The 26,583-nt window shown below is 37.6% G+C and overlaps 3 protein-coding genes across 38 annotated transcripts in view; 2 read left to right on the forward strand and 1 right to left on the reverse strand.

Moving 5' to 3' along the window:
- Positions 1 to 4,697, forward strand: part of KRAS (KRAS proto-oncogene, GTPase) — a 45,792-nt gene extending 41,095 nt beyond the window's left edge. For all 4 annotated transcript variants that reach the window (XM_528758.9, XM_054664451.2, XM_009425716.5 and 1 more), the window contains one exon: positions 30 to 4,697. In XM_528758.9, coding sequence (XP_528758.3) covers positions 30 to 146 — 117 coding nt within the window. In that variant the 3' untranslated portion in view covers positions 147 to 4,697. The remainder of the gene's footprint in view (positions 1 to 29) is intronic.
- Positions 4,698 to 4,931: 234 nt separating this feature from the next.
- Positions 4,932 to 13,994, reverse strand: ETFRF1 (electron transfer flavoprotein regulatory factor 1). 2 transcript variants are annotated; one of them, XM_520803.6, is made up of 3 exons: positions 13,879 to 13,994; positions 5,947 to 6,034; positions 4,932 to 5,863 (listed from the first exon to the last, which is right to left on the reverse strand). In XM_520803.6, exons 2-3 carry the CDS (start codon positions 5,995 to 5,997, stop codon positions 5,642 to 5,644), a joined length of 273 nt encoding a protein of 90 aa, XP_520803.3. In that variant the 5' UTR covers positions 5,998 to 6,034; positions 13,879 to 13,994; the 3' UTR covers positions 4,932 to 5,641. The 2 variants fall into 2 exon arrangements, with proteins under 2 accessions (XP_520803.3, XP_009423994.1); XM_009425719.4 differs by having other exon boundaries at positions 13,875 to 13,971.
- Positions 11,356 to 26,583, forward strand: part of DNAI7 (dynein axonemal intermediate chain 7) — a 92,619-nt gene continuing 77,391 nt past the window's right edge. For 3 of the 32 annotated variants that reach the window (XM_063785812.1, XM_063785815.1, XM_063785826.1), the window contains exon 1: positions 14,056 to 14,166. Coding sequence is in view for 9 of the 32 variants with exons in the window: in XM_054664440.2 (XP_054520415.1) it covers positions 13,693 to 14,140 (448 nt within the window). In the remaining 23 variants the exon portion in view is untranslated. Of the gene's footprint in view, positions 14,331 to 18,613; positions 18,632 to 21,376; positions 21,479 to 25,493; positions 25,604 to 26,583 lie in introns of those variants that run through there. The other 29 variants (XM_063785821.1, XM_063785825.1, XM_063785833.1 and 26 more) reach the window with 24 other exon arrangements.

Below are 26,583 nucleotides of genomic sequence, written 5' to 3' on the forward strand. Positions count from 1 at the left end.
CACATTTTAATACTTTTTATGTATTTCAGGGTGTTGATGATGCCTTCTATACATTAGTTCGAGAAATTCGAAAACATAAAGAAAAGATGAGCAAAGATGGTAAAAAGAAGAAAAAGAAGTCAAAGACAAAGTGTGTAATTATGTAAATACAATTTGTACTTTTTTCTTAAGGCATACTAGTACAAGTGGTAATTTTTGTACATTACACTAAATTATTAGCATTTGTTTTAGCATTACCTAATTTTTTTCCTGCTCCATGCAGACTGTTAGCTTTTACCTTAAATGCTTATTTTAAAATGACAGTGGAAGTTTTTTTTCCTCTAAGTGCCAGTATCCCCAGAGTTTTGGTTTTTGAACTAGCAATGCCTGTGAAAAAGAAACTGAATACCTAAGATTTCTGTCTTGGGGTTTTTGGTGCATGCAGTTGATTACTTCTTATTTTTCTTACCAATTGTGAATGTTGGTGTGAAACAAATTAATGAAGCTTTTGAATCATCCCTATTCTGTGTTTTATCTAGTCACATAAATGGATTAATTACTAATTATAATTTCAGTTGAGACCTTCTAATTGGTTTTACTGAAACATTGAGGGAACACAAATTTATGGGCTTCCTGATGATGATTCTTCTAGGCATCATGTCCTATAGTTTGTCATCCCTGATGAATGTAAAGTTAACACTGTTCACAAAGGTTTTGTCTCCTTTCCACTGCTATTAGTCATGGTCACTCTCCCCAAAATATTATATTTTTTCTATAAAAAGAAAAAAATGGAAAAAAATTACAAGGCAGTGGAAACTATTATAAGGCCATTTCCTTTTCACATTAGATAAATTACTATAAAGACTCCTAATAGCTTTTCCTGTTAAGGCAGACCCAGTATGAAATGGGGATTATTATAGCAACCATTTTGGGGCTATATTTACATGCTACTAAATTTTTATAATAATTGAAAAGATTTTAACAAGTATAAAAAATTCTCATAGGAATTAAATGTAGTCTCCCTGTGTCAGACTGCTCTTTCATAGTATAACTTTAAATCTTTTCTTCAACTTGAGTCTTCGAAGATAGTTTTAATTCTGCTTGTGACATTAAAAGATTATGTGGGCCAGTTATAGCTTATTAGGTGTTGAAGAGACCAAGGTTGCAAGGCCAGGCCCTGTGTGAACCTTTGAGCTTTCATAGAGTTTCACAGCATGGACTGTGTCCCCACGGTCATCCAGTGTTGTCATGCATTGGTTAGTCAAAATGGGGAGGGACTAGGGCACTTTGGATAGCTCAACAAGATACAATCTCACTCTGTGGTGGTCCTGCTGACAAATCAAGAGCATTGCTTTTGTTTCTTAAGAAAACAAACTCTTTTTTAAAAATTACTTTTAAATGTTAACTCAAAAGTTGAGATTTTGGGGTGGTGGTGTGCCAAGACATTAATTTTTTTTTTAAACAATGAAGTGAAAAAGTTTTACAATCTCTAGGTTTGGCTAGTTCTCTTAACACTGGTTAAATTAACATTTCATAAACACTTTTCAAGTCTGATCCATATTTAATAATGCTTTAAAATAAAAATAAAAACAATCCTTTTGATAAATTTAAAATGTTACTTATTTTAAAATATATGAAGTGAGATGGCATGGTGAGGTGAAAGTATCACTGGACTAGGAAGAAGGTGACTTAGGTTCTAGATAGGTGTCTTTTAGGACTCTGATTTTGAGGACATCACTTACTATCCATTTCTTCATGTTAAAAGAAGTCATCTCAAACTCTTAGTTTTTTTTTTACAACTATGTGATTTATATTCCGTTTACATAAGGATACACTTATTTGTCAAGCTCAGCACAATCTGTAACTTTTTAACCTATGTTACACCATCTTCAGTGCCAGTCTTGGGCAAAATTGTGCAAGAGGTGAAGTTTATATTTGAATATCCATTCTCGTTTTAGGACTCTCCCTCCATATTAGTGTCATCTTGCCTCCCTACCTTCCACATGCCCCATGACTTGATGCAGTTTTAATACTTGTAATTCCCCTAACCATAAGATTTACTGCTGCTGTGGATATCTCCATGAAGTTTTCCCATTAAGTCACATCAGAAATACCCTACATCTTATTTCCTCAGGGCTCAAGAGAATCTGACAGATACCATAAAGGGATTTGACCTAATCACTAATTTTCAGGTGGTGGCTGATCCTTTGAACATCTCTTTGCTGCCCAATCCATTAGCGACAGTAGGATTTTTCAAACCTGGTATGAATAGACAGAACCCTATCCAGTGGAAGGAGAATTTAATAAAGATAGTGCTGAAAGAATTCCTTAGGTAATCTACAACTAGGACTACTCCTGGTAACAGTAATACATTCCATTGTTTTAGTAACCAGAAATCTTCATGCAATGAAAAATACTTTAATTCATGAAGCTTACTTTTTTTTTTTTGGTGTCAGAGTCTTGCTCTTGTCACCCAGGCTGGAATGCAGTGGCGCCATCTCAGCTCACTGCAACCTCCATCTCCCAGGTTCAAGCGATTCTCGTGCCTTGGCCTCCTGAGTAGCTGGGATGACAGGCGTGTGCCACCACGCTCGACTAATTTTTGTATTTTTAGGAGAGACGGGGTTTCACCCTATTGGCCAGGCTGGTCTCAAACTCCTGACCTCAAGTGATTCACCCGCCTTGGCCTCATAAACCTGTTTTGCAGAACTCATTTATTCAGCAAATATTTATTGAGTGCCTACCAGATGCCAGTCACCACACAAGGCACTGGGTATATAGTATCCCCAAACAAGAGACATAATCCCGGTCCTTAGGTAGTGCTAGTGTGGTCTCTAATATCTTACTAAGGCCTTTGGTATATGACCCAGAGATAACACGATGCGTATTTTAGTTTTGCAAAGAAGAGTTCTGGTCTCTGTGCCAGCTCTATAATTGTTTTGCTACGATTCCAATGAAACTCTTTGATCGAGCTACTTTATGTAAATCACTTCATTGTTTTAAAGGAATAAACTTGATTATATATTTTTTTATTTGGCATAACTGTGATTCTTTTGGGACAATTACTGTACACATTAAGGTGTATGTCAGATATTCATATTGACCCAAATGTGTAATACTCCAGTTTTCTCTGCATAAGTAATTAAAATATACTTAAAAATTAATAGTTTTATCTGGGTACAAATAAACAGGTGCCTGAACTAGTTCACAGACAAGGAAACTTCTATGTAAAAATCACTATGATTTCTGAATTGCTATGCTAAACTACAGATCTTTGGAACATTGTTTAGGTAGGGTGTTAAGACTTACACAGTACCTCGTTTCTACACAGAGAAAGAAATGGCCATACTTCAGGAACTGCAGTGCTTATGAGGGGATATTTAGGCCTCTTGAATTTTTGATGTAGATGGGCATTTTTTAAAGGTAGTGGTAATTACCTTTATGTGAACTTTGAATGGTTTAACAAAAGATTTGTTTTTGTAGAGATTTTAAAGGGGGAGAATTCTAGAAATAAATGTTACCTAATTATTACAGCCTTAAAGATAAAAATCCTTGTTGAAGTTTTTTAAAAAAAAAGCTAAATTACATAGACTTAGGCATTAACATGTTTGTGGAAGAATATAGCAGACGTATATTGTATCATTTGAGTGAATGTTCCCAAGTAGGCATTCTAGGCTCTATTTAACTGAGTCACACTGCATAGGAATTTAGAACCTAACTTTTATAGGTTATCAAAACTGTTGTCACCATTGCACAATTTTGTCCTAATATATACATAGAAACTTTGTGGGGCATGTTAAGTTACAGTTTGCACAAGTTCATCTCATTTGTATTCCATTAATTTTTTTTTTCTTCTAACCATTTTTTCTTCAAACAGTATATAACATTTTTTTTAGGGGATTTTTTTTTAGACAGCAAAAACTATCTGAAGATTTCCATTTGTCAAAAAGTAATGATTTCTTGATAATTATGTAGTAATGTTTTTTTCGAACCCAGCAGTTACCTTAAAGCTGAATTTATATTTAGTAACTTCTGTGTTAATAAATACTGGATAGCATGAATTCTGCATTGAGAAACTGAATAGCTGTCATAAAATGAAAATTTCTTTCTAAAGATACTCACACGAGTTCTTGAAGAATAGTCATAACTAGATTAAGATCTGTGTTTTAGTTTAATAGTTTGAAGTGCCTGTTTGGGATAATGTTAGGTAATTTAGATGAATTTAGGGGAAAAAAAGTTATCTGCAGAAATGTTGAGGGCCCATCTCTCCCCCCACACCCCCACAGAGCTAACTGGGTTACAGTGTTTTATCCGAAAGTTTCCAATTCCACTGTCTTGTGTTTTCATGTTGAAAATACTTTTGCATTTTTCCTTTGAGTGCCAATTTCTTACTAGTACTATTTCTTAATGTAACATGTTTACCTGGAATGTATTTTAACTATTTTTGTATAGTGTAAACTGAAACATGCACATTTTGTACATTGTGCTTTCTTTTGTGGGACATATGCAGTGTGATCCAGTTGTTTCCATCATTTGGTTGCGCTGACCTAGGAATGTTGGTCATATCAAACATTAAAAATGACCACTCTTTTAATTGAAATTAACTTTTAAATGTTTATAGGAGTATGTGCTGTGAAGTGATCTAAAATTTGTAATATTTTTGTCATGAACTGTACTACTCCTAATTATTGTAATGTAATAAAAATAGTTACAGTGACTATGAGTGTGTATTTATTCATGGAATTTGAACTGTTTGCCCCGAAATGGATATGGAATACTTTATAAGCCATAGACACTATAGTATACCAGTGAATCTTTTATGCAGCTTGTTAGAAGTATCCTTTATTTCTAAAAGGTGCTGTGGATATTATGTAAAGGTGTGTTTGTTTGCTTAAACTTAAAACCATATTTAGAAGTAGATGCAAAACAAATCTGCCTTTATGACAAAAAAATAGGATAACATCATTATTTATTTCCTTTTATCAAAGAAGGTAATTGATACACAACAGGTGACTTGGTTTTAGGCCCAAAGGTAGCAGCAGCAACATTAATAATGGAAATAATTGAATAGTTAGTTATGTATGTAATGCCAGTCACCAGCAGGCTATTTCAAGGTCAGAAGTAATGACTCCATACATATTATTTCTATAACTACATTTAAATCATTACCAGGAACTGTTTGTTTTGTAGTGAACCTTGAATATGTGCTGTTAATACACCAAATTGGGTGAAAAATTAAGGGATTCCTTTCAAAAGTTAAGAGAAGTAAGTGTGTAAGAAATTATTTTGCTTATTAAATGTTCGGTAAATGGCATTCTCTTGTCAGTAAAATGGAGAAATAAGCTAAAAATAATTGGCTAAGTCCTATTAAGTTAGAGGATTAAGTGTATTATATTTTCATTCAAAATTGGGTGCTCATTAATTTATGATCGGTAGTATAGCTAAGTTGCTATGTTTGTTTGTATCAAAATTGAGCATAAAGTTGCTGATAATTTCTCCGTATGAACAGAAGTTGAAACCTATTTAGTTCAGTAGGGCAGCTCAGGGATTTTTTTACACAACATGTATATCTATCTTCCCATTTTAAGTAAGTTAGAATTATTTTACAACATCTGGTATACATAAACAGCTGGCACTGATAGCTAAATTAAAGTAGTAATGATCAATTAGTTTTGTTGGTATCTGAATAATAGCGTTGTTTCATAGCTCTGTATTTCCTAAGGAAGTACAAGGCTTCTAGCTCTTTCATTACAAATTCGCCCTGTGCAATAAGTTCTTTGATCTTCTCTGGATTCTTCACATCTTTGTTTTTAAGGAAAATGTTCTTCAAACGCTTTTTAAAATAGTCTGCTCCTTTTGGATAGTCTCGTCCAAGATACAGCAGCTTCAAAAAGAAAGATTATATATTTCTAAACAATCCATGTAATATAATAACATTTTTATAAAATTGGCAACATAATTACTTACATTTTTATAAAGTTTTAGTACTTCTCCTCTTAAAGAATTGGCCATTTTCATTTATCATGTAAATTATCCACTTTTATGCATAACATACCTAAAGAGAGGAAAATTTTTTTGCAATTAGCTGCATTGTAGTCTTAAAAAAATAAAAAAAGGTTACACACATTGAGGAAACGGTAACCTTTTTTACATTCAATAAATATTTCTTGATAACTTTTTCGTTCCACGTACTGGGATATAGTTATAAACACTTCCGATAAAATTACCTGCTGTCACATAATTGACGTTTTCCTACGGGAGACATAAGCAAAGACAATTGTGATTGTGAGAAGTCATATGAAGGAAATGAGAGAGAAAGTGGATTGTCATCACAGATAGGTACGTGTACCTCCTTTTATGCCACAGTGGAATGAGTTAAACTAGATTTAAATTCCAGTTGCATAATGTACAGATTAATTAACCTTGCTGAGCCTGAGTTTTCCTTATCAACAAACGAGATTATCTTTACCCTGCTCTCAAGGCAAGGCCAGAGCCACTTGAAGGACATTGAGCAGAAGCCTGATCAAATGCTGATGGGTGCTTATCCAAAGGGAGGCTGAAAACTAGCAGAAACTGGGTGAGTTAAGCAGGTTGGAATAGTAGATGGGCAGTAAGATTGGTGGTGAAGAGGCCAAATGAACAACCTGTAAGAGGGTGTCCCTGAGGAACAGGCGAAATCATGCTGCTTTATGTGTAATGTGTTAATTCTACTTTGTAGAGGAGGCTCCAAACTTAAAGGCATCATGACAGTCTAAACCTAGAAAATAATTCCCACTACCTGTTAGAGTTGAATAGTAAGCTCTTAACATTGCATCCTATCCGGTGGATGCAACTGAAATTTGTTCCATTGTGATTGATAACTTTGATTACCCAATTAATGTATTTGCTAAGATTGTCCATTGTAAAATTATTTCTCCAAGGAACCTAGTCCTTTTAATGGAGAATAGCATTTAGAAACTATAATCTGGATGGAATGCTTTAGAAACCAAGGTCTGGGTGCTAAAAATGCTAATCACCATGGGACTGTCACTGTTCCCAGGTCCTCTAAGTGACAAAGCTGCAAGTGTATATACCTACAGATTTAGGTGTTGTATGTGTGTATGACTTTATATTAATCTCCATATAATCTGCTACCTAACAATTCCAATACTACAGGGTTTATTTTCATTTCCCCTCTTTACATGGGTTTAATACTCTTGCTGAACAGTGAGAAGTCTGGTTCCCACTTGTCCTTAATAAATTTACTTTTTATAATCATCACCCCTTCTCTCACTATGTAATCAAAATCCTCTTGCTGTCACCATTCGGCACACACTCTCTACTCTCTGAGCTCTGCCACCTAATGCCAGAGTGCCACTGCCACCATCCCACATGCATGGTCTTCTCTTCCCCCTTTCCCCCCAACCTACCCTTCTTGGGCTCAAGCAACTTACACTGCACCATTTCCTCCCTCCTGGGTAAGGCTCACCTTTTGTTCCCGTTCCAAAAACCTGTGCCACCATTTCCTTCACCCTAACAGGATGCCCTCCTCATCCCCTGCTAGGCTGCTGCTGTGCACAAGTCCCTACCCCCAGAGGTCCTCCTCACTGCATTTGGGCTCCACTATCCCCTGCTGGGCTACTACCTTGCCAGCCTTTCTCTGGCCCCCACCTTCCCCAGATGCCTGCCTTGCTCAGCCCCACGTAATGACTTTTGGACTGAATTACTCTGAAGGGCAAGCAGGAAGCAACTTTTTTTTTTTTTTGAGACGGATTCTTGCTCTGTCCCCAAGCTGGAGTGCAGTGGTGCCATCTCAGCTCACTGCAACCTCCACCTCCCTGGTTCAAGCAATTCCCCTGCCTCAAGCCTCCCAAGTAAGCTGGGACTACATGTGCGCACCACCACGCCCGGCTAATTTCTTTTTTGTATTTCAGTAGAGATGGGGTTTCACCATGTTGGCCGGGATGGTCTTGATCTCCTCACCTCGTGATCCACCCACCTTGGCCTCCCAAAGTGCTGGGATTACAGGTGTGAGCCACCGTGCCCGGCCGCAACTTATATTTTTAAAATAGCCTTTTAGATCAGTTTTAAGGGTTATTTTATAGTTAACTAGCAGAAAATGTGGATTAAAATTACAGTACCATACTCAATTAAAAATCATGTGCTACATAATTTAAGTTCTCCTGTTACTTCTGTTTGGGTTGAACCCCGAAGTACAATAGTGTAGATTCTCATTGTGACCTCACCTGCCCCTTTAGGCATTTTGCAAAATTTACACCTTTTACAATTTGAAAGGCAGGGTGCCAGTGCCTTCATGTATTTCATTTAATCTGAAATTTTTATACGTATTAGACATAGAAACTGCATAAAATATGAATGTACAAATTAAAGAAAGCAAAATATACATCTGGGTACCCATCATTCAAGTTATGAAACAAAAGTCTTAGAAGCCCCCATGTGCCCCTCTCCAATTGCTTCTCCTTCCCCATCTCTACCAAGATAGCCTCTAATGACTTCCTGCTTATTCTCTTTAGTTTTCCCAGCACTCATGAACATTGCCCTAAATATTTAATTTTGGCAATTTGAGCAGCAAGCACGAATATAGCAAGGAAAAGGGCAACAATGCTGCTGTTAATTAAAGCCAAACAGTCCTAGTCTGGCTTTACCTTCTCCAGGCTTTATGGATCCCTTCTAGAGAAGTTAATTTGCAACGTCATGAGTGAATACTGGGCTCCTCACAACTGAAGCATGTGGAAAGATCAAAGTGTAGAATTGATACCTGATTTCTGGCCAATACATAGCAAAAATGGGAAGGAGGAAGACTATTTTCTGCTTTAAGCTCACCAACGCCCAACATCAGCTTTCAGGAATAGGTTGAAAAAGAAGGGTAAAAATGAGTGTCCTCAGTTGGTCCAGTCAGCACAGCACAGAAGAGAGCAGGAATTTCATGCTCATGGTCAAGACAAGGTCAAGACATGGTCAAGACAAGGCAAATACCGGTAAGAATCTGAGCCAGGCTTGCCTGGGCATAATGTCCTCAGGTTAAAAAGATGATACAATGGCAGCAGGGATCTTGGTGATAACAGCCATCAATGTGAGTCATGCTGCTTGATTCTGGACTGACTGCTCTCTACATCAAGAAGCACAACTGTGGTGCTGGAATCCTACTTGACCATGCTCCCAGAAATTCCTTTTGCCTATCCTCTGTGTTGATTATCCCATTTTCTACATTCCAAAGTGTTCCATTTCCTGGTTTTATTTTTGTTTCTGTGGAGCACATCCTAACTTCTTGAAAAGGGTACATGGAAGGTAAATGAGACCCTGGATGTCTAAAAATGGCTGGCTCCCTCTATTTGTTTGATAGCTTGTCTGAGTATAGAATTGAAAGCTGGAAATAATTTTCTTTTCAACATTTTGAAGTAGTTGCTCATCTGTTTGCTTTTACCATTGCTATTAAGAAGTTCAAAGCAGTCCTGGTAAGTGATCCTCTGTATGTGATGTATTTTTTCTCTCTCTCCCCAGAAACTTACAGAATCTTCTCCATGAAGATTTTGAAATGCTAGTGATGTGTTGATAATGGATTTATTTTTATCCATTGTGCTGGACACTCAGCTGGCCCTTGCAATCTGGACACTTGTTTCCTTCAATTTGGGAAAAAAATTTTAAATGATTTCATTCATGATTTCCTCCCTCCTCCATTTTCTTTTTTCTCCCTTCCTGGAACTTTTATTATTTGGATGTTTGAACTTCTAAACATGTTCTCTTCCTTTTTTCTGTACTATTTTCCATTTGTCTTTTTTTTTTAAGCATGGAGTTTCGCTCTTATCACCCAGGCTGGAGAGCAATGGCCTGATCTCAACTCATTGCAACCTCCACCTCCTGGGTTCAAGTGATTCTCCTGCCTCAGCCTCCCAAGTAGCTGGGATTACAGGCGACTGCCACTAAGCATGGCTAATTTATGTATTTTTAGTAGAGATGGCTTGTCACCATGTTGGCCAGGCTGGTCTCGAACTCCTGACCTGAGGTGATCCACTCTCCTTGGTTTCCCAAAGTGCTGGGATTACAGGTGTGAGCCTCTGCGCCTGGCCTTTTATTCAGTTGTATGGGGGATTTTCTCATTTTCATCTTCCAAGTGTTTATTGAGTTGTTCATTTCTGCTCTTCCTGGACAGTTAATTTTGACCACTCAGATTGCTCTCAGCATAGCTGGAGACTACTATAGAGATGTTAAAAATACTCAAAAATTATAATAGAGTAGCCTGGGAATGGGAGTAGGGGCTGGAGACCAGGAAGGAATCAAAGATGCACAAGGCAACCTTTGTGGATAATGGATATATTTATTGTCTTGATTGTGGTGATGGCTTCATTGTGTGTGTGTGTGTGTGTGTGTGTATACATATGTGTATATATACAAATCTATATAATTAGTATAGATACTATATAGTATATAGTATGTAGTTTTCCCACCACTTAGCCCTGTTCTTAGACTTTTGCTGGCATTTCTATTACTTGCAAAAATATATTAAAATATATATTGACAAACAGAGGTAGCCAGCCATTTTTAGTATATAGTATACTATGGTATATATATCTACCATATACTACATAGTATGTACTACGTAGTACATATATATTTATGTACTATATATATCTACTATATACTACATAGTACAGTATGTACTATATGTACTACGTAGTACATACTATGTAGTATATAGTAGATATATATAGTATATAGTACATAGTAATTCCTTTTATTTTTGTTTCTATGGAAACAAAAATATGTATACTATATATTATACTATAGGTAGTATATATACTATATAGCACATATATATCTATAAATATGCATATATAGATGTGTATATAAACCAAATTTATCGAATTACACTTTGTAAGTGTAATTCAGTGTCAATTCTACTTCAGCAAAACTTAAAAAAATAATAGAAATGCCAGCCAAAGTCTAAGAACAGAGCTAAGAGATGCTGAAATAACACATGGAAGTAGAAATCCATCTAAACCACAAGGCTGCCAATTCGTGGGTAGGATAGGTGACTCTACCTGTCCTCAGTCGATGGCTACACAGAACTTGGGGTATGCCTCTCTGGGGAAGGAACCCTGGGAATATACACTTGAATCAATGAAAAAATCTGAAAGGCACTTGCCGCCAGCATAGCAGTGAAGCCATGACCTTTTCTTACTGAAGGTCATACATTTACTGCTTTTCTGGGTCCTCTTTCCTAGGGAAAAAAAAACTTCTACATTAATACTTGTTAAATTGTACTTACTACTAGTTAATGAGCTAATTCACATAACAAGCATATTATGTGGGCATTTTTTCTTTCCAAGTTCACTGATTCTTGCTTTCTTGAAATTTTCTGTTGTTTTACTTCAAATTGCTTTTCTGCTTGCTTTTGTCTCTTATCACTTCTGAGCTGTTTTACTTCAAATTGCTTTTCTGCTTGCTTCTGTCTCTATCACTTCTGAGCTTTCTTCCAAAGTCTGGTCATTCTTTTCTGTCTACTCTTACGAATGAAAAGACAAAAAAGCTTTTTAGATCTGTATACGTGGGTGAAGCATATAGACTCTGGGCTTCACTTAGGGTGCTCTGGGTGGGCCTTTCCTGGGGAACCTCTGATGTCAGTATCTTGGATTGTTCCTCCTGGGCTGGTCAGTTCCTCAGAGTTGAGTCTTCCAGTCTTCTAAGGATTTGCCTACTAAACATTAAAACGTGAAAGAGGAATGCGGGCCCTGCATCCAGCATTATGTATTCCTAAATTCACTTAACTTTGTTTCCAGTGTGCTTCTCTAGAATGCCTGAGGATGCCCCAGTCCAGGGACTAGTATTACTTTGTCCAGAAATAAACCTCTAGTCTTCTATGGGAGTAAGGGGGTAGAGTTACTTAGAGGTGTTTCTCAAATAGCTTTCATGTAGTCCACTTCCAATTTCAGGGCGTGTGTTTCAGTGCCTTTTGAGAATTCTGCAGAGTGAATTGGGTTTTTCTGGTGTGCTAAGTCACATTCATTCACCTGTTTTCCAGCTTCTGAGTTTTATTGCTGTTATCTCCTGTCCCCATTTTTCCAATTTATTTTTATATCATTTTACCGTAGATTTAGTAGTTTTGGAAGGGAGTAAAATTAGATGAGGGTATTTAACCCACTATATTAACTACTTCATTCTTTAAACTTCCTTTTTTTTCTTTTGGCAGAGAGCCATTAGCAGTGTGAAATAATCTTACTAAGAATGATTCTTAGGCTGGGCATGGTGGCTTGTACCTGTAATCTCAGCACTTTGGGAGGCCAGGGCTGGAGGATGGCTTGAGCTCAGGAGTTTGAGACCAGCCTGGGCAACATAGTGAGTGAGACCTTGGCTCTACTAAAAGTAAAAAAATATTAGCCAGGCATGGTGGCATGTGCCTGTAGTCTCAGCTATTTGAGAGGCTGAGGTGGGAGGATCGCTTGAGCCCAGGTGGTTGAGGCTGTAGTGAGCCGTGATTGTTCCACCACTCCAAGCTGGGCAAAATTCATTTTGAGACCCTGTCTCAAAACAAAACAAACAAAAAACACCTCTTGGGAACCATGTTCTTTTCACATAATTTAAAATTAAATCTACATAGATGTAATTTTGAATTGCAAACTATAACCTGTTTAATGCCTAACAGCACAGCTTCATTTAATTCACAATTTGTAACTTGTGAAAGCTTTCAGGGACCTGGCTTAAGTTGTCCTTTTTAGTTGTTGGTCTTTTTACAAATTATGTATCATAAAACACTTGCCCAGCATGGGGTAGATACAGTGAGAGCTTCAGTAAAGCCTTTCCTCTAAAAGCCCACTATTTTAAGGTAACTTGGGATTACTGCACTATCTCCTTACCCCGATGAATCCTAATTTGAGTTGACTGAGGTGTTTTATCATTAAACATTAGTTTTACTGAAACTAATTTAAAAGGAAGCCTTAACTTTCATATCAAACAGCTATGGTAAACTGAGTAAGAACTCTGTACGAAGTCGCTATTAAAATGTTTTTATCTTGCTACCAGGATATGGATGTAAAATGCTAATAACTATTACACAACCTATAATAGTTACAGGTTACAATAGGGATAATAACACTTTAACCCACAAAGACTAGCTTAGTCCTACTACTTATCTATGAATAATGCATGTAGTCAATAACACTGGAAGGGATAGAGCATTATAAACTTATAATTCAGAGATGAGAAATGGTGCCAGTAATTTAAAAGTATTTCAGGTCTCATAATGCTAAAACAGGGTGTAGGTATGCCCTACAATTACAGAGAACTCAGTCGGGCTTGAGGAGAACAGCCTCACTTAATTGTAGTTTTCCTGTCGGTGTAAGGTGCCGGCGTTTCTTCATGTGGGAGGAGACTGAAATTCTGAAGGTTATGTGGTTAGTACAATTAGTCTGTGACCTCGGGAAACTAATGAGTCTTTGGGGCCTCAGCGATCTTCATGTTAAGGAATATTTTACCCAGGAATTGCTTCATTTTCAATTCTTGTTTAGGGCGCTCTTAGGAAAAAGGACGCGTACGCTGCACAGAAAGTAAACAATAGAGCAGAAAGAAGAATCCGAAGGTCATTAATCTTAAAATAACCAACCCTCTGGAGCCAACTTATTTCTCTCTTTAAATTGCCGAATGAGCCCCATCCCCCTGCTGGCTTAAACCACAGTGGCCCAGGCCTCCCACCGGGTGTCCGCTGCATGAACCAGTCGCATGCCGGTTTCTTCTCGAAACCCTCACAGAAAGACCCAACACACTCTAGGAAATAAACCGTCAACATCAGGAGACGCTCAGAACCCTCTTCCCACACCCGGTGGTCCTCGCCCAGAGCATATTTCGCCTCCAGACCCCAGGATCCGGGAAATGGAACAAAACTCCCCGGCGGCGGCACTCACGCACTTTCCGGCACGCCGGAGCCGCAAAAGCCTCGACCACTTCGACTCCTCTGTCCGTCTACTGCGAAGCGGGGTGGCGTTGGGGGAGGTGGGCAACCTGTCAGTAAAGGGGGCGGGGCGCCGGCCGGAAGAGCCTCCGCGCGGCCGCGCTCTTTTCCTGGAGCTCAAGTGGGCGGGGCCTGTCGTCCGGGCAACCCGGGAGCGTTTGTCCACACAATTTCTGCCCCGACTCTGCGGACTACTGCAGTGGAGCTTGACTCTTAATGGTGAGCAAGGCAAATGAGGCAGACAGGTGGAGGGGCGACCACTGATTCTGCTTCACCAGTGTTAAATAATGTAATCAAGAGCCAGTCATATTTTACAGCGAAGCGGGTCGGTTTGGGAAATAACTCATACCTTGGGGTGGGTCGGCCCTCTTCTCAGCAATGGCTTTCCTTACCTGGATCGGGCGGACAGGTAGGAGTCCCAAACCAGTTTCTGCAAACGGGAGATGGTCAAAGCTGCCACACGGTATCCTGATCTCGAATGTTGCTAAGCTTGAAAATTGGTCCCAACCTAGTAACTTTCAGTAGTGATAGACGTTCCCACTAAATTTTCTTATTGCAACTTGGCGGAAATATTTTAGTACCTCTCCAGCAGTTAATTAAAAGCTAATGCAATTTACTCTGCTTTGAAAAAATATTTTATGTCATCTTTTGTGGGAATATGAATTGTTTTGTGATTCAAGGTTCTCATCCTGCATTAGTTAAATATGATAAAGCTTCTCATTTTGTTTTTCTGCACTCCTCAACTGCCATGTTTTCAGCAAGGAGACAGGCCAACATGTAGCTACGAGAGTATCTCTGTCTGATTTTCTTAAATGTGGTTTCCATCAAGACATTTTCTATAATTAAAACCAGAGGAAGTGGAGAATGTAATTACTTATTTAATTCATTAATTAAGGGAAAATGTGGAGTGCATTCTTTGTACTTGGCACTGGGCTAGAAGCCAAGAATACCAAGAAGAACATGACGACAACTCTGCTTATAGGATACAGATTAAACAAATTAATTACAATACAGCTTTACAACTGTAACAATTGAAGTATCTAAAATGGGGTAACACACAGTTGGAAATGATGAAATTTCAGTGAGGGGAAACAAGGGAAGGAGAGTGGTGCTTTTCAACCTGTTTTAAAGTATAAATACGAGTTTTCAACATATGGTGGGAAGAAATAGGGAGTGGAGGCCTGGCGCTGTGGCTCACCCCTGTAATCCCAGCACTTTGGGAGGCCGAGGCGGGCAGATCACGATGTCAGGAGTTTGAGACCAGCCTGGCCAACTTGGTGAAACCCAGTCTCTACTAAAAATACAAAAATTAGCCGGGCGTGTTGGCGCGCACCTGTAATTCCAGCTACTCAGGGGGCTGAAGCAAGAGAATCGCTTGAACCTGGGAGGCGGAGGTTGCAGTGAGCCGAGATTGTGCCACTGCACTCCAGCCTGGGTTACAAAGCGAGACTCCGTCTCAAAAAAAAGAGAAAAAAAGAAATAGGGAGTGGAGAGCATTCCTGGCGGAATGCAAATGGACCTTAAGTCAATTTATAATTGCTAATAAATTGGGGGAACAGTAAGCACTTACTTGTTACCTTCCAATTTGTTACCTGAGTTTCTTCTTCTTAGATCCTTCTCCCAATGTTTCTCAAAGTGTGGCCCATGGAACATTTATTTCTAATGCACCCGGAGTACTTGTTAAAAATGCAGATTCCAGGAACCCACTCAACTCCAAATCTACTGTATTAGTTTCCTAAGTCTGCCAAGAAAGGAATTGCCACAAACTGAGTGGTTAAAGGAAAGAAATTTATTGTCTCGTAGTTCTGGAGACTAGAAGTCCAAGATCAAAGTGTCAGCAGGTCTGTGATACCTCTGAGGGCCTTAGGGAGAGATCTGTTCAGACCTTTCCTGGCTTCTAGTAGTTTCTTGGTTTGTGGCAACAAAACTTCATTCTTCACATGGCATTCTCCATCTGAGTATATATATCCAAGTTTCCTTTTTTTAAAAATTATTATTATATAAGGACACAAATCATATTGGATTAGGGGCCCACCCTATTCAGTATGGCTTCATCTTAATTTAACTAATAAAATCAGCAGTGACCCTGTCTCCAATTAGATCAAATTCTGAAGTACTGGGGATCAGAATTTCAACGTATGAATTTTTTTTTCTTTTTTTTTTTTCTTTTTGAGACTGTCTCGCTTTGTCACCTAGGCTGGAGTGCAGTGTCACCATCATGGCTTATCGAAGCCTCAGCCTCCCTGGTTCAAGCAATCTTCCCAACTCAGCCTCCTGAATAGCTGGGAGTACAAGGCACGTGCCACCACACCCAGCTAATTTTTAAATTTTTTTAGACAGGGTCTTGCTTTGTTGCCCAGGCTGCCCTCAAACTCCTGGGCTCAAGTGATTCTCCCACTTTGACCTCCCAAAATGCTGGGATTACAGGAGTAAGCCAATGCACCCAGCCAACATATGATTTTTTTTTTTTTTTTTTTTTTTTTTTTTTTTGAGGCAGAGTTTCGCTCTGTTGCCCAGGCTGGAATGCAATGGCGCGATCTCGGCTTACTGAAACCTCTGCCTCCCGGGTTCAAGCGATTCTCCTTCAAGCGATTCTCCTGCCTCAGCCTCCCGAGTAGCTGGGATTACAGGTGCATGCCACCACGCCCAGCTAATTTTTGTATTTTTAGTAGAAACGAGGTGTCACCATGTTGGCCAGGCTGGTCTTGACCTCAGGTGATCCCCCTGCCTCGGCCTCCCAAAGTGCTGGGATTACAGCTGTGAGCCACCGCACCCGGACAACATGTAATTTTTTGAGCAATACAATTCAGCCCATAACATCTACTAAACCACAGTGTAGGAAGAGAAGTGAGTATACACACGTTTAGTCCATAAATATGCATTTCTAACAAGCTTCCCATATGATTCTTATGCCCTCTGAACTTTGAGAACTACTTCACTACATACTGGCTATTATGACATATAGGAGAAATGAGGATATGTACTTACCCCAAACCTGATTTATATTAAAAGCACAAGTGAGAAGTGACAATTTGCCCCTCTTTAAAATATGGCTAATTGAGAACTGGAGCAATGCTATTTACATATTCAGCTGTTTAGTACGTATTTCACGATGGAAGTATGTTAACTATTAATTGATAGAAGCTATGATAAAAATAGAATCTATTTGTAAAAATTATATGGCAGCAAAGTCTCTACTTTTCTATCTCCAGTGCCTCAGATTGCCTTGTGTGTAAATCATTAATTAATATCTGCTGAGTGAATTAGTGTAATATATGCACTCTTCAAGAAGATGGAATCTACTGATATGTGTTAAACTTCAGTTTTACACAGTATAATCTTATGGGTTGAACTAATATTTCCCATGTATAACTCTTCAAATATGTAAAGTGTCTTATGTTCACATGATCTCCTATAAATTCCTTACCAGAAATCTGATAAACACATGAGCCTAATCAGGAAAGTATAAGTGATATTATTGTAACTGTGAGTCTTTTTTGAAATCCTGTGCTTTCCAAAATAATTTCCAGAAAAGAATAGATCTGCCTTAAAACACATTGCTGAATAGAATCTTCATTTTATCATAGCTTTGCCTGCTTTATTTATTTATTTATTTGTTTATTTTTTGAGTCTTGCTCTGTCACCCAGGCTGGAGTGCAGTGGTGCGATGTTGGCTTACTGCAGCTCCGCCTCCCAGGTTCAAGGGACTCTCCTGCCTCAGCCTCCCAAGTAGCTGGGACTACAGACACATGCCACCATGCCCGGCCAATTTTCTGTATTTTTAGTAGAGACGGGGTTTCACCGTGTTAGCCAGGATGGCCTCCATCTCCTGACCCCGTGATCCACCTTCCTCAGCCGCCCAAAGTGCTGGGATTACAGGTGTGAGCCACCACACCCAGCCGCCTGTTTTATTTATTTATTCATTTTTTGGAAATGCGGTCTCGCTTGGCTGCCCAGGCTGAGTGTCATGGCTCGCTGCAGCCTTGACCTCCTGGGCTCAAGTGATCTTCCCACCTCAGCCTCCCAAGTAGCTGGGACCACACGCATGTGCTTGGCTAATTTTTAAAATTTTTTGCAGAGACGGGGTCTTCCTGTGTTGCCCCGGCTGATCTTGAACTCTTGGGTTCAGGTGATCCTCCCGCCTTGGCCTCCGCGAGTGCTATTACAGGAGTGAGCCACCGTGTGAGGCTACTTTGCGTGCTTTAAATAACTGATTCCCTTTCTATAAAAATCATCAATCTAACTTTACGGAAAGGTTATTTCTTTATGAGATCATTCCCACACTTGCAAATTTGACATTAGTGCCAATAATTGGTCAATGATTTATTGTCCTTTGAACCCTTTAAACTAGTGCCTTCTTGACTAGTACTCTGTTTAGTAACAGGGCATTTCATTAAACATGGATCATTGATTGTCCTAAGAAACAGTGTAAAATCTACGTACAAAAAAATGGTTCAGTAGGTGAACTTAGTTTTTCTATACTTATTTGTAGTTTTGTCTGAACTCTTTTTAAAAAAGCATTTTATTTTGGGATAATTTTAGATTTGCAAGGAAAGTTACAAAGATGGTACAGAGAGTTCCCTTATGCCCTTTACCAAGCTTCTTCTAATTTTAACATCTTACATAATCATGATACTTTTGTATCAGAATTGTCTTTAAAATTGATCAATTCTTTTGTTTTCCAACTTTTAGGGTCCCAAAGCAAAAAAGGTATGTAGAATTTTTTTCAAAATAGATAGTTGTATAATCACTTACAGTGTATGAACAGAATATTTACAGAATTATAAAATATTTTTATAGTTTTAGTTTGTAGAGTTTACTAAGCTTACTTTTTAGACATTAATGCAGTTTAAATCATGGAATAATCCTTTACAACAGTAGGACGCATTTCAAATTTGACATAAGAGAGTTCTAATTTCACAAATACTCTTAAAAATAGCTTTTAATTTTTACTTATGTCTAGATTTGGGGCTTTTTGTTAATTCTGCTCTAGAAAATGTTGGATTAGGAACCCCTTTTTCTTCACTCTAGATACATATATAAAATTTTAATTATAAAATGTGCTATGGCTTTAAAGTGAAATCTAAGGTAATACAACTTTAAATGGGTTGCATGGTAACACATACTTGGTGGTTTTTTTTGTACTGTTTAGAAATTTGAGTTCAATAAACAATGTACCATTCTATATGCCTTTTTCCAGAATGCCTTTTTCTCTCTTTACTTTGTAGATTTATACTTTAAATTAGAGTTTATAATCCATTGGCTGGCAGTCCAAATTTACCCTACAGACATATTTTGTTTGACCTTAGAAGTGTTTTTTTTTTTTTTTAAATCAGTTGCCAACCTATTTTTATGCAACAATCTGATTTCCATCTATTCTTAAGAAATTGGAAACCTGATAACATTGGGCCTAAATAGTCCTGTAAGGCAACAATTGGCTGGGCTGAATAACAGCTACCCCTTTTAGGAATGCATAAAATCTTTGATTTGCCATAGTCTTAACCATAACCAAACCTCTTAGTTTATTTACCTGCTTGGTCCCAACCGGGATTTGGGTCTGGAATGCCTGCTTTAAGGCATATCTCAAATGTCACTTCTCTGTAAATTTTCCCATTGTTCTCTGTTACAGATCAATTATACTCTGTATTTTCTTGGTTTTGTTTTGTTTTGTATTTTAGAGACAGGGTCTCACTCTGTCACCCAGGCTGGAGTGCAGTGGCATGGTCTTGGCTTACTGCAGCTTCCACCTTCCGGGTTCAAGCAATTCTCCCACCTCAGCCTCTTGATTAGCTGGGATTACAGGCACGCACCACCATGCCTGGCTAATTTTTGTATTTTTTGGTAGAGACAGGGTTTCACTTTGTTGGCCAGGCTGGTCTTGAACTCTTGACCTCAAGTGATCTGCCGGCCTCAGCCTCCCAGAGTGCTAGGATTACAGGCATGAGTCACTGCGCCCGGCTTATACTCTGTGTTTTCATAGCACATGCATTCGTGCATACCTCAATTATAACCCTTTATCATTTTATTGTAATTATTTATAATGGTGAGCTTTTCATGGTCAGGAGCGTGTCATATTTTTACATCCGTAATGTTTAGCACAGTGCCTGGCACATAGTAGAAATTCATTCAATATTTGTTGAATGAATATGCGAAACCCCATTTAATCTACCACCTTTAAAAACACTTGGGCTCTTTCCAGGAAATGTTTATATACAGTGTATTCAGTATTTATACAGTTAAACATTTCTTCAAGAAATACCATTGCGTGCCTTCTTTGTTTGCTTCTGTCAGTCACTTGGACCCATGACCAACCTGATATTCTTTTAGAAATTGTGGATATAACTGAACAAAATTTATGAAGGCTCTGGAAGCATTCAAGCATTCTGGAGGGCCTGTGTGTCTCTGTAATCATTCATTGATTTGTGTGGACATTCATTTTGTGCTTTAGACTATGAAATCTTAGAGGCATCATTTTAAATCCGAAAACTCATTGTTTTAAATTACCTTGGTACTTCATGATATACATAGGTGGGCTATTACGTTGATAGTATTGTTTCTCTGAAAGAATGGTGAAATTCTTCCTATGAAATTTGAAACCAAACCCAGAGAAGAAATCGCTTACTTTTTTTTTTTTTTTTTTTTTTTTTTTTGAGACAGAGTCTTGCTCTGTTGCCAAGGTGGGAGTGCAGTGGCACAATCTTGGCTTACTGCAACCTTCGCCTCCCAGGTTCAAGTAAAGAAATCACTTACTTTTTAATTATTTCACTTTTAAATATTGCAGTTTGGAGATGAGGTGTTCTGTAAAGGGAATTTACAGTGTAGGTAGGAAAACATTGAAGGATATATTTTATACTTTCTGGTTTTTTAAAGTTTTCTTAAGGGAAAATTAATAAACACACATGGTACAAAATTAAAATAGCATTAAAAAATTGAAACTTTTCTTCCACCCAAGACATTTGATCTGCCTTCCTAGAACCACTGTACATCTTTTCATAAATTGTCTAAACATTAAAGGGCGCACATATGTACACACACAGAGACCCCTTTTCTCCCTGCCTATGGGAGCATTCTGCACCTTCTATTTTTCACTTAACAATATTTTATTAATTATAGGATACTCATCTTTTTACATTTTAACATTACTGAAATTGAGATGTGTCTTATAATCATTGTAGTCCTGGATTGACATCCACTTCTTCAACAGAAGATGTTTGCTTCTATCTGTCAGTTGGGCTTATTACCAGTCTGGTACTACTTAAATTCTATGCTTGAGGGTTTTGGACCACACCAATGGTATGAGTCAGACTGCAAATCCACATGAACCGGCTTGTGGTTTAAATTCTCAGGAATTTTTTTTCTTCCTTCTACCAGTGTCAGAGTTGAGATATGCAAGCCTTCTTTTTTTTTGCTCTGCATTACTGTGTTGTGGGATTGTTTGTCTTTCCCTATATCCAGTTTTATACAGGTATCGCCTTTAACTGCCATCTTAGGCATTATTTCCTTTTTTGGGACATAATAAATACATCTTACATCTGATGACATCTTAGGTTCAATGGAGTAAGTATACCTTGGGGACCTTTTTGTTTTGGCTTATTGAAATTACCTCACTCTTTTTCATGGCTGCATCATATCTCATTGAAAGTATGCTACATGATTTTTATGTTGGCCCTATTTTTTGCTATCACAATCAAGGCAGGAATGAAGATCCTTATATATAAGTTCTTGCAAACATGGAAGAATATTTATTTCATTGATTTAGCAGTGTTCAAGGCATTAAGTGAACAGCAGCAAGACCAAGTTCCTGCCTTCATGAAGCTTACATTCAACTTGAGGGTGGGAAGTGAGACAGGAATATAAATAATATAATTTCAGGTAGCTTTTAATACATAGAAACTAAGAGGTCATGAAAAAATGTGGGGTAGGGCTAATGATGATGCTATTTCATATAATATGATTAAGGAAGTAAAATTTAAGAAGAGACCTGGATGAAGCAAGGGAGTAGGTTAGTAATTACCTGGGGGAATGAGTATATTAAGCAGGAGAAACAGACATAGTTTAGAATGACCTTGGTGAAATGCCAGTGTGGTTAGAACAGACAGTGAGGTAGAAAGTGAAAGATAAAAACACGACATGGAGACCGTGGTTAATCAGGAGCCGGTTTGTAGTTCATGGCCAAGTAAGCCATGGTAAAGTATTTGGGTTTTATTGTGAGTGTGATGGGCAGCCTGGGAAAGTTGTAAACAGAAAAGTGGCATGATCTGATTTACATTTTTAAAGGATCACTTTGATTGCCATGTGGAAAATTCACTGTAGGGGGACACAAGGGTAAAAGTAGGGGTACCCTTTAGGAATCCATTACAGCAGTGTAGGTTAGAAGTCTTCAAACTGAGAAGTAAATGATACTCTGACAGGTGTACAAAGGTTTTCTAAGGATACAAGGACACAGTCTTATGGAAATCAATCTTCAGATGATTGACTTCCATATTTACCTTTTCCTGAGAAAATGTAGTCATACATTAAAAAAAAACCCTGCCTTTTTACCATTGCATCCTCCTCTGTCACAATCACCCTTCTTACAAAGTAAAGCTTATCTGTTATCTACTCCCATTCTGTGATTCTTTGCCCTTGGGACTGGGATGTGAAACCTTTAGACAATTCGAAACATTGATGTTGGCAAAGCTAACATCAGACACTAAGGACTTCCTGTTTTTGTCTGCCTTACCTGTCTTTTTGGAAGTGGTGAAATGTGTCATTAGAAGTATTGAGATATTGTGAATTTATACATATGGTAGTGTGAAGTGGTGATCATTTTTGATTAGTTACATTGCCCATGAGATTATTATCAAATTATGGTACCAAAGAGTGTATCAAGTTACATTGTGAGAGATTTTTTTGGTACTATCATTTGATAATAATGTTTTGGTACCAGACTACAAAGATAATGTAATTAATTTTTTAATGAAGAAAGATTAGTGTATTAGTAAAAATGTGAGTGTAATATTTTTACGCAGATTTCAAAGTTGCCTTTTGAAACTTCACGTAATTTAAATTAATATTGTTCATTGCAAAAGTTAGAAAATTGCGTAAGACTATAGAAAAGGTTATGATACCTGATGTACTATTAAAAAACCCATCACTACATTTATATTAATATATTTTTATCAGAAACCACTGTACTTCACAGAATACATGAAATACAGAAAACAGTGATTAGACTATGAGAAGAATTGCCTTACAAATTGATGAATATATAGATGATTCCAGTTAGTCTCAGTTAATAATTTATGACTTTTCTTCCAGTGAAGAAAATGGCATTATTAATACAAATTTGATGTTCAAATTACTGTTTAGGAATACAACTGTGAAGAGATTTTACAAAACTTTTAATACTTTATTTGAATTGATTGTATTTTATTTGATTGAAATCATGCTCAACTACCCCCAGGAATGGGACTGTAATGAATGGGCAAAAGGGGGGTGCTTATTGCTATAGTCTGTACTTTAAATTCTATTTTCATTTAGGAACACTGTCATCACAAATAGGCTTCAGTGGCCCAAGAGTGAGTCCTGGTTTTCATGGAACATTCAGTGCTGACACTAAAATATAAATGGTATTGAGTTCAGGACATTAAAATTGCATCTTTTAAAAACAATATATGAGGGAATTAAATCAATTTACATCTGGCTTATAATCAAAAATGAGATAGGTTGCCATGAACATGCATATCAACATATTTATTTGTACCAAAAAATGAAGTCAGACTGTCTGATAGAAAGTAAGTCTAATATGGCCATTTAGTTTAAGTTCGAAAACAGTTTTGCCAATTAGGTAAATGGTAGACATTTTTTATACTTCAAATGAGCTAAATCTGCAGCTTTAAGATTTTGGTGAAAGTGATATGATAAAAAAATTACCAGAAATAATATTTTGATCTTTCTGATTTCATTAATTTGAGGCTTAAGATTTTTGGGACTGCCATTTCTGCTAAAAACAATAAATAGTGCTCACTACAATGTATACAGATAGATCAAAGCTATCATCTTAAAAACATTTAAGAGGCGATAATACAGGAAGAAATTATCAGGAAAAAACCTGAGTGAAGACATAAACCAAAGAAGTAATGGAAGCACTACAACTGTTTTTGTTTTTTGTTTATTTTATTTTATTTTAGAGACAGGATCTTGCTGTGTCACCCAGGCTGGAGTACAGTGGTGTAATTACAGCTAACTGTAGCCTCAACCTCCCAGGCTCAAGTGATCCTCCCACCTCAGCCTCCTGAGACTACAACCATGTGCTACCATGCCTGGCAATTTCTTTTTCTTTTTCTTTTTTAATAGAGATGGGATCCCACTGTGTTGTCCAGGGTGGTCTCAAACTCCTGGGCTCAAGCAATTCTGCTTTGACCTCCCAAAGTGCTGGAATTGCAGGCATGAGTCACCATGCCCAGTCCAAAGCAATTTTTATCATGAGGGTATTTGCAGAGCTGGGCAGAACTTGAGCTTTGGTCTTCATAGCAAAAATGAAAGCCAGACAGTGGAATGATGTCTTCAATGTGCTGAAAGAAAATAGCTGCCAACTTAGAATTCTGTACCAGCTAAAATAAGTTTTCAAAAATAAAGGTGGAAAACATTTTCTTACAAACCAAAACTGAGTTTGCCACCTGCAAAACAGATTATGTCTGTACTGTATAAAACAAAAACCATAGTAAAAAACATGTGGGTTTAACAGTAATTAAACTAAGATACATGACAACAAACAACCCAGATGTTCATCAGTTGATTAATCAATAAACAAAATTTGGTATATCTATGCATTGGAATATTATTTGGGCATAAGAAGGAAGTACTGATGCATGATATAGCATGGATGAACCTCGAAAGCATGCTAAATGGAAGAAGCCAGTCACAAAAGACCACATTTTACATGATTACAGTTATATGAAGTGTCCAGAAGAGGCAAATCTACAGAGACAGAAAGTAGATTCATAGTTTCCATGAGCTAGGTATTTGGAAGAAGTGGAGAGTAACTACTAATGAGTATAAGATTTCTATTTCGGGGTGATGAAAAATGTTCTAAAATTGATTGTGGTGATGGTTACACAACTCTGTGAATATACTAAAAACCATTAAATTGTGCACTTTATATGGGTGAATTACATGGAATGTGAATTATATCTCAATAAAACTATTGTTAAAAACATGCATGATAATACTAATCCATAATTTGGTAGGGGAAGGACAAATTGAGTTAAGACATTCTAAAGTCCTTGGGAAAGAGGATACAGGTCTGGATATAGAAGGCATATTTGTTGACTTTCTGTAGTAGCCATTAAAATTACACAGTGTATAACTTCTCAACTGGTAGAGAGAACATAGTGGAATAATAAAAAAAAAAATCAGTTGAAAAGTTACCAAGAAATAATACAGAATAACACTCAAAAGTAAGATAGTATATTTAAGCCCAAATATATCAGTAAATACATGGAATATAAATGGATCTATTACTCTTGTTAAAAGTGAAAGATCGTCAATAATAAAGAATAAAATCCAACAATAATCTTCTTACAAACAGCCACCTTAAGAATAAAGATTCCAGCAATTTGGGAGACTGAGGCAGAAGGATCGCTTGAGTCCATGGGTTTGAGACCAGCCTGGACAACATAGACCCCATCTCTACAAAAAGTAAAAAATTAAAAAAAAAAATTTAAATACAGAAAAGTTGGAAGTGAAATGATGGAAAAAGTCATACTATACAAATTACTAGAAAAACAAAAGCTTATATAGCTGTATTAATATTAGACACAATAGACTTTAAGACAAAAAGCACTTCTAGAAATAAAGAGGGACATTTTGTGGTGATCAAGATTTTTGTTTATTTGTTTTGTTTTGAGCATTGGTTTCAGCAGAAGCCCAAATCCCAGCATTACCCAATATACCCACGTACAGGTTTGTTACATGGGGATATTGGATGATGCTGGGATTTTGGCTTCTGGTGAAACCATTGCTCAAATAGTGAAGTTAGTCCCAATACGTAGTTTTTCAACCCTTGTCCCCGCTCCCTCCCCTCTTTTAGAGTCCCCAGTGTCTATTGTTTCTACCCTTATGACCATGTGTACCCATTGTACTTATAAGTGAGAACATTTAGTATTTGATTTTCTGTTTCTGCTTTAATTCACTTAGGGTAATGGCCTCCAACTGTATCCATGTTGCTGCAAAGGACATAATTTCATTCTTTTTATGGCTGTGTAGTATGCTATGATGTATATGTACCTCATTTTCCTTCTTTCCTTCCTTTCTTTCTTTCCTTTCTTTCTCTCCTTCTCTCCTTCCCTTCCTCCCTTACTCCCTTCCTCCCTTCCTTTCATTCCTTTCTTTCCTTTCTTCTTTTCACTTCATTTCCTGGGCTGAAGTTCAGTGGCATGATCTTGGCTTACAGCGGGCTTGACTTCCTGAGCTCAAGTGATCCTCCCACCTCAGCCTCTCAGGTAGCTGGGACCACAGACATGTGCCACCACATCTAGCTAATTAAAAAAAATATTTTTAAGAGATGAGATCATTCTATGTTGCCCAGGCTGGTCTTAAACTTTGGGGCTCAGGTGATCCTCTTACCAGGGCCTCCGAAAGCACTGAGATTACAGGCATGAGAGCCACCACATCTGGCT

Source organism: Pan troglodytes, chromosome 10 (assembly GCF_028858775.2).
Source record: "Pan troglodytes isolate AG18354 chromosome 10, NHGRI_mPanTro3-v2.0_pri, whole genome shotgun sequence".
Taxonomy (NCBI): Eukaryota; Metazoa; Chordata; class Mammalia; order Primates; family Hominidae; genus Pan; species Pan troglodytes.

What these genes read in the sequence shown, in the direction of transcription:
- ETFRF1 (XM_520803.6), bottom strand. Translation starts at nt 5,997, where the DNA reads ATGAAAATGGCCAATTCTTTAAGAGGAGAAGTACTAAAACTTTATAAA. An exon ending in TACTAAAACTTTATAAAAAT is followed by an intron (nt 5,864 to 5,946) that starts GTAAGTAATTAT and finishes TTCTTTTTGAAG; the next exon opens with CTGCTGTATCTTGGACGAGA.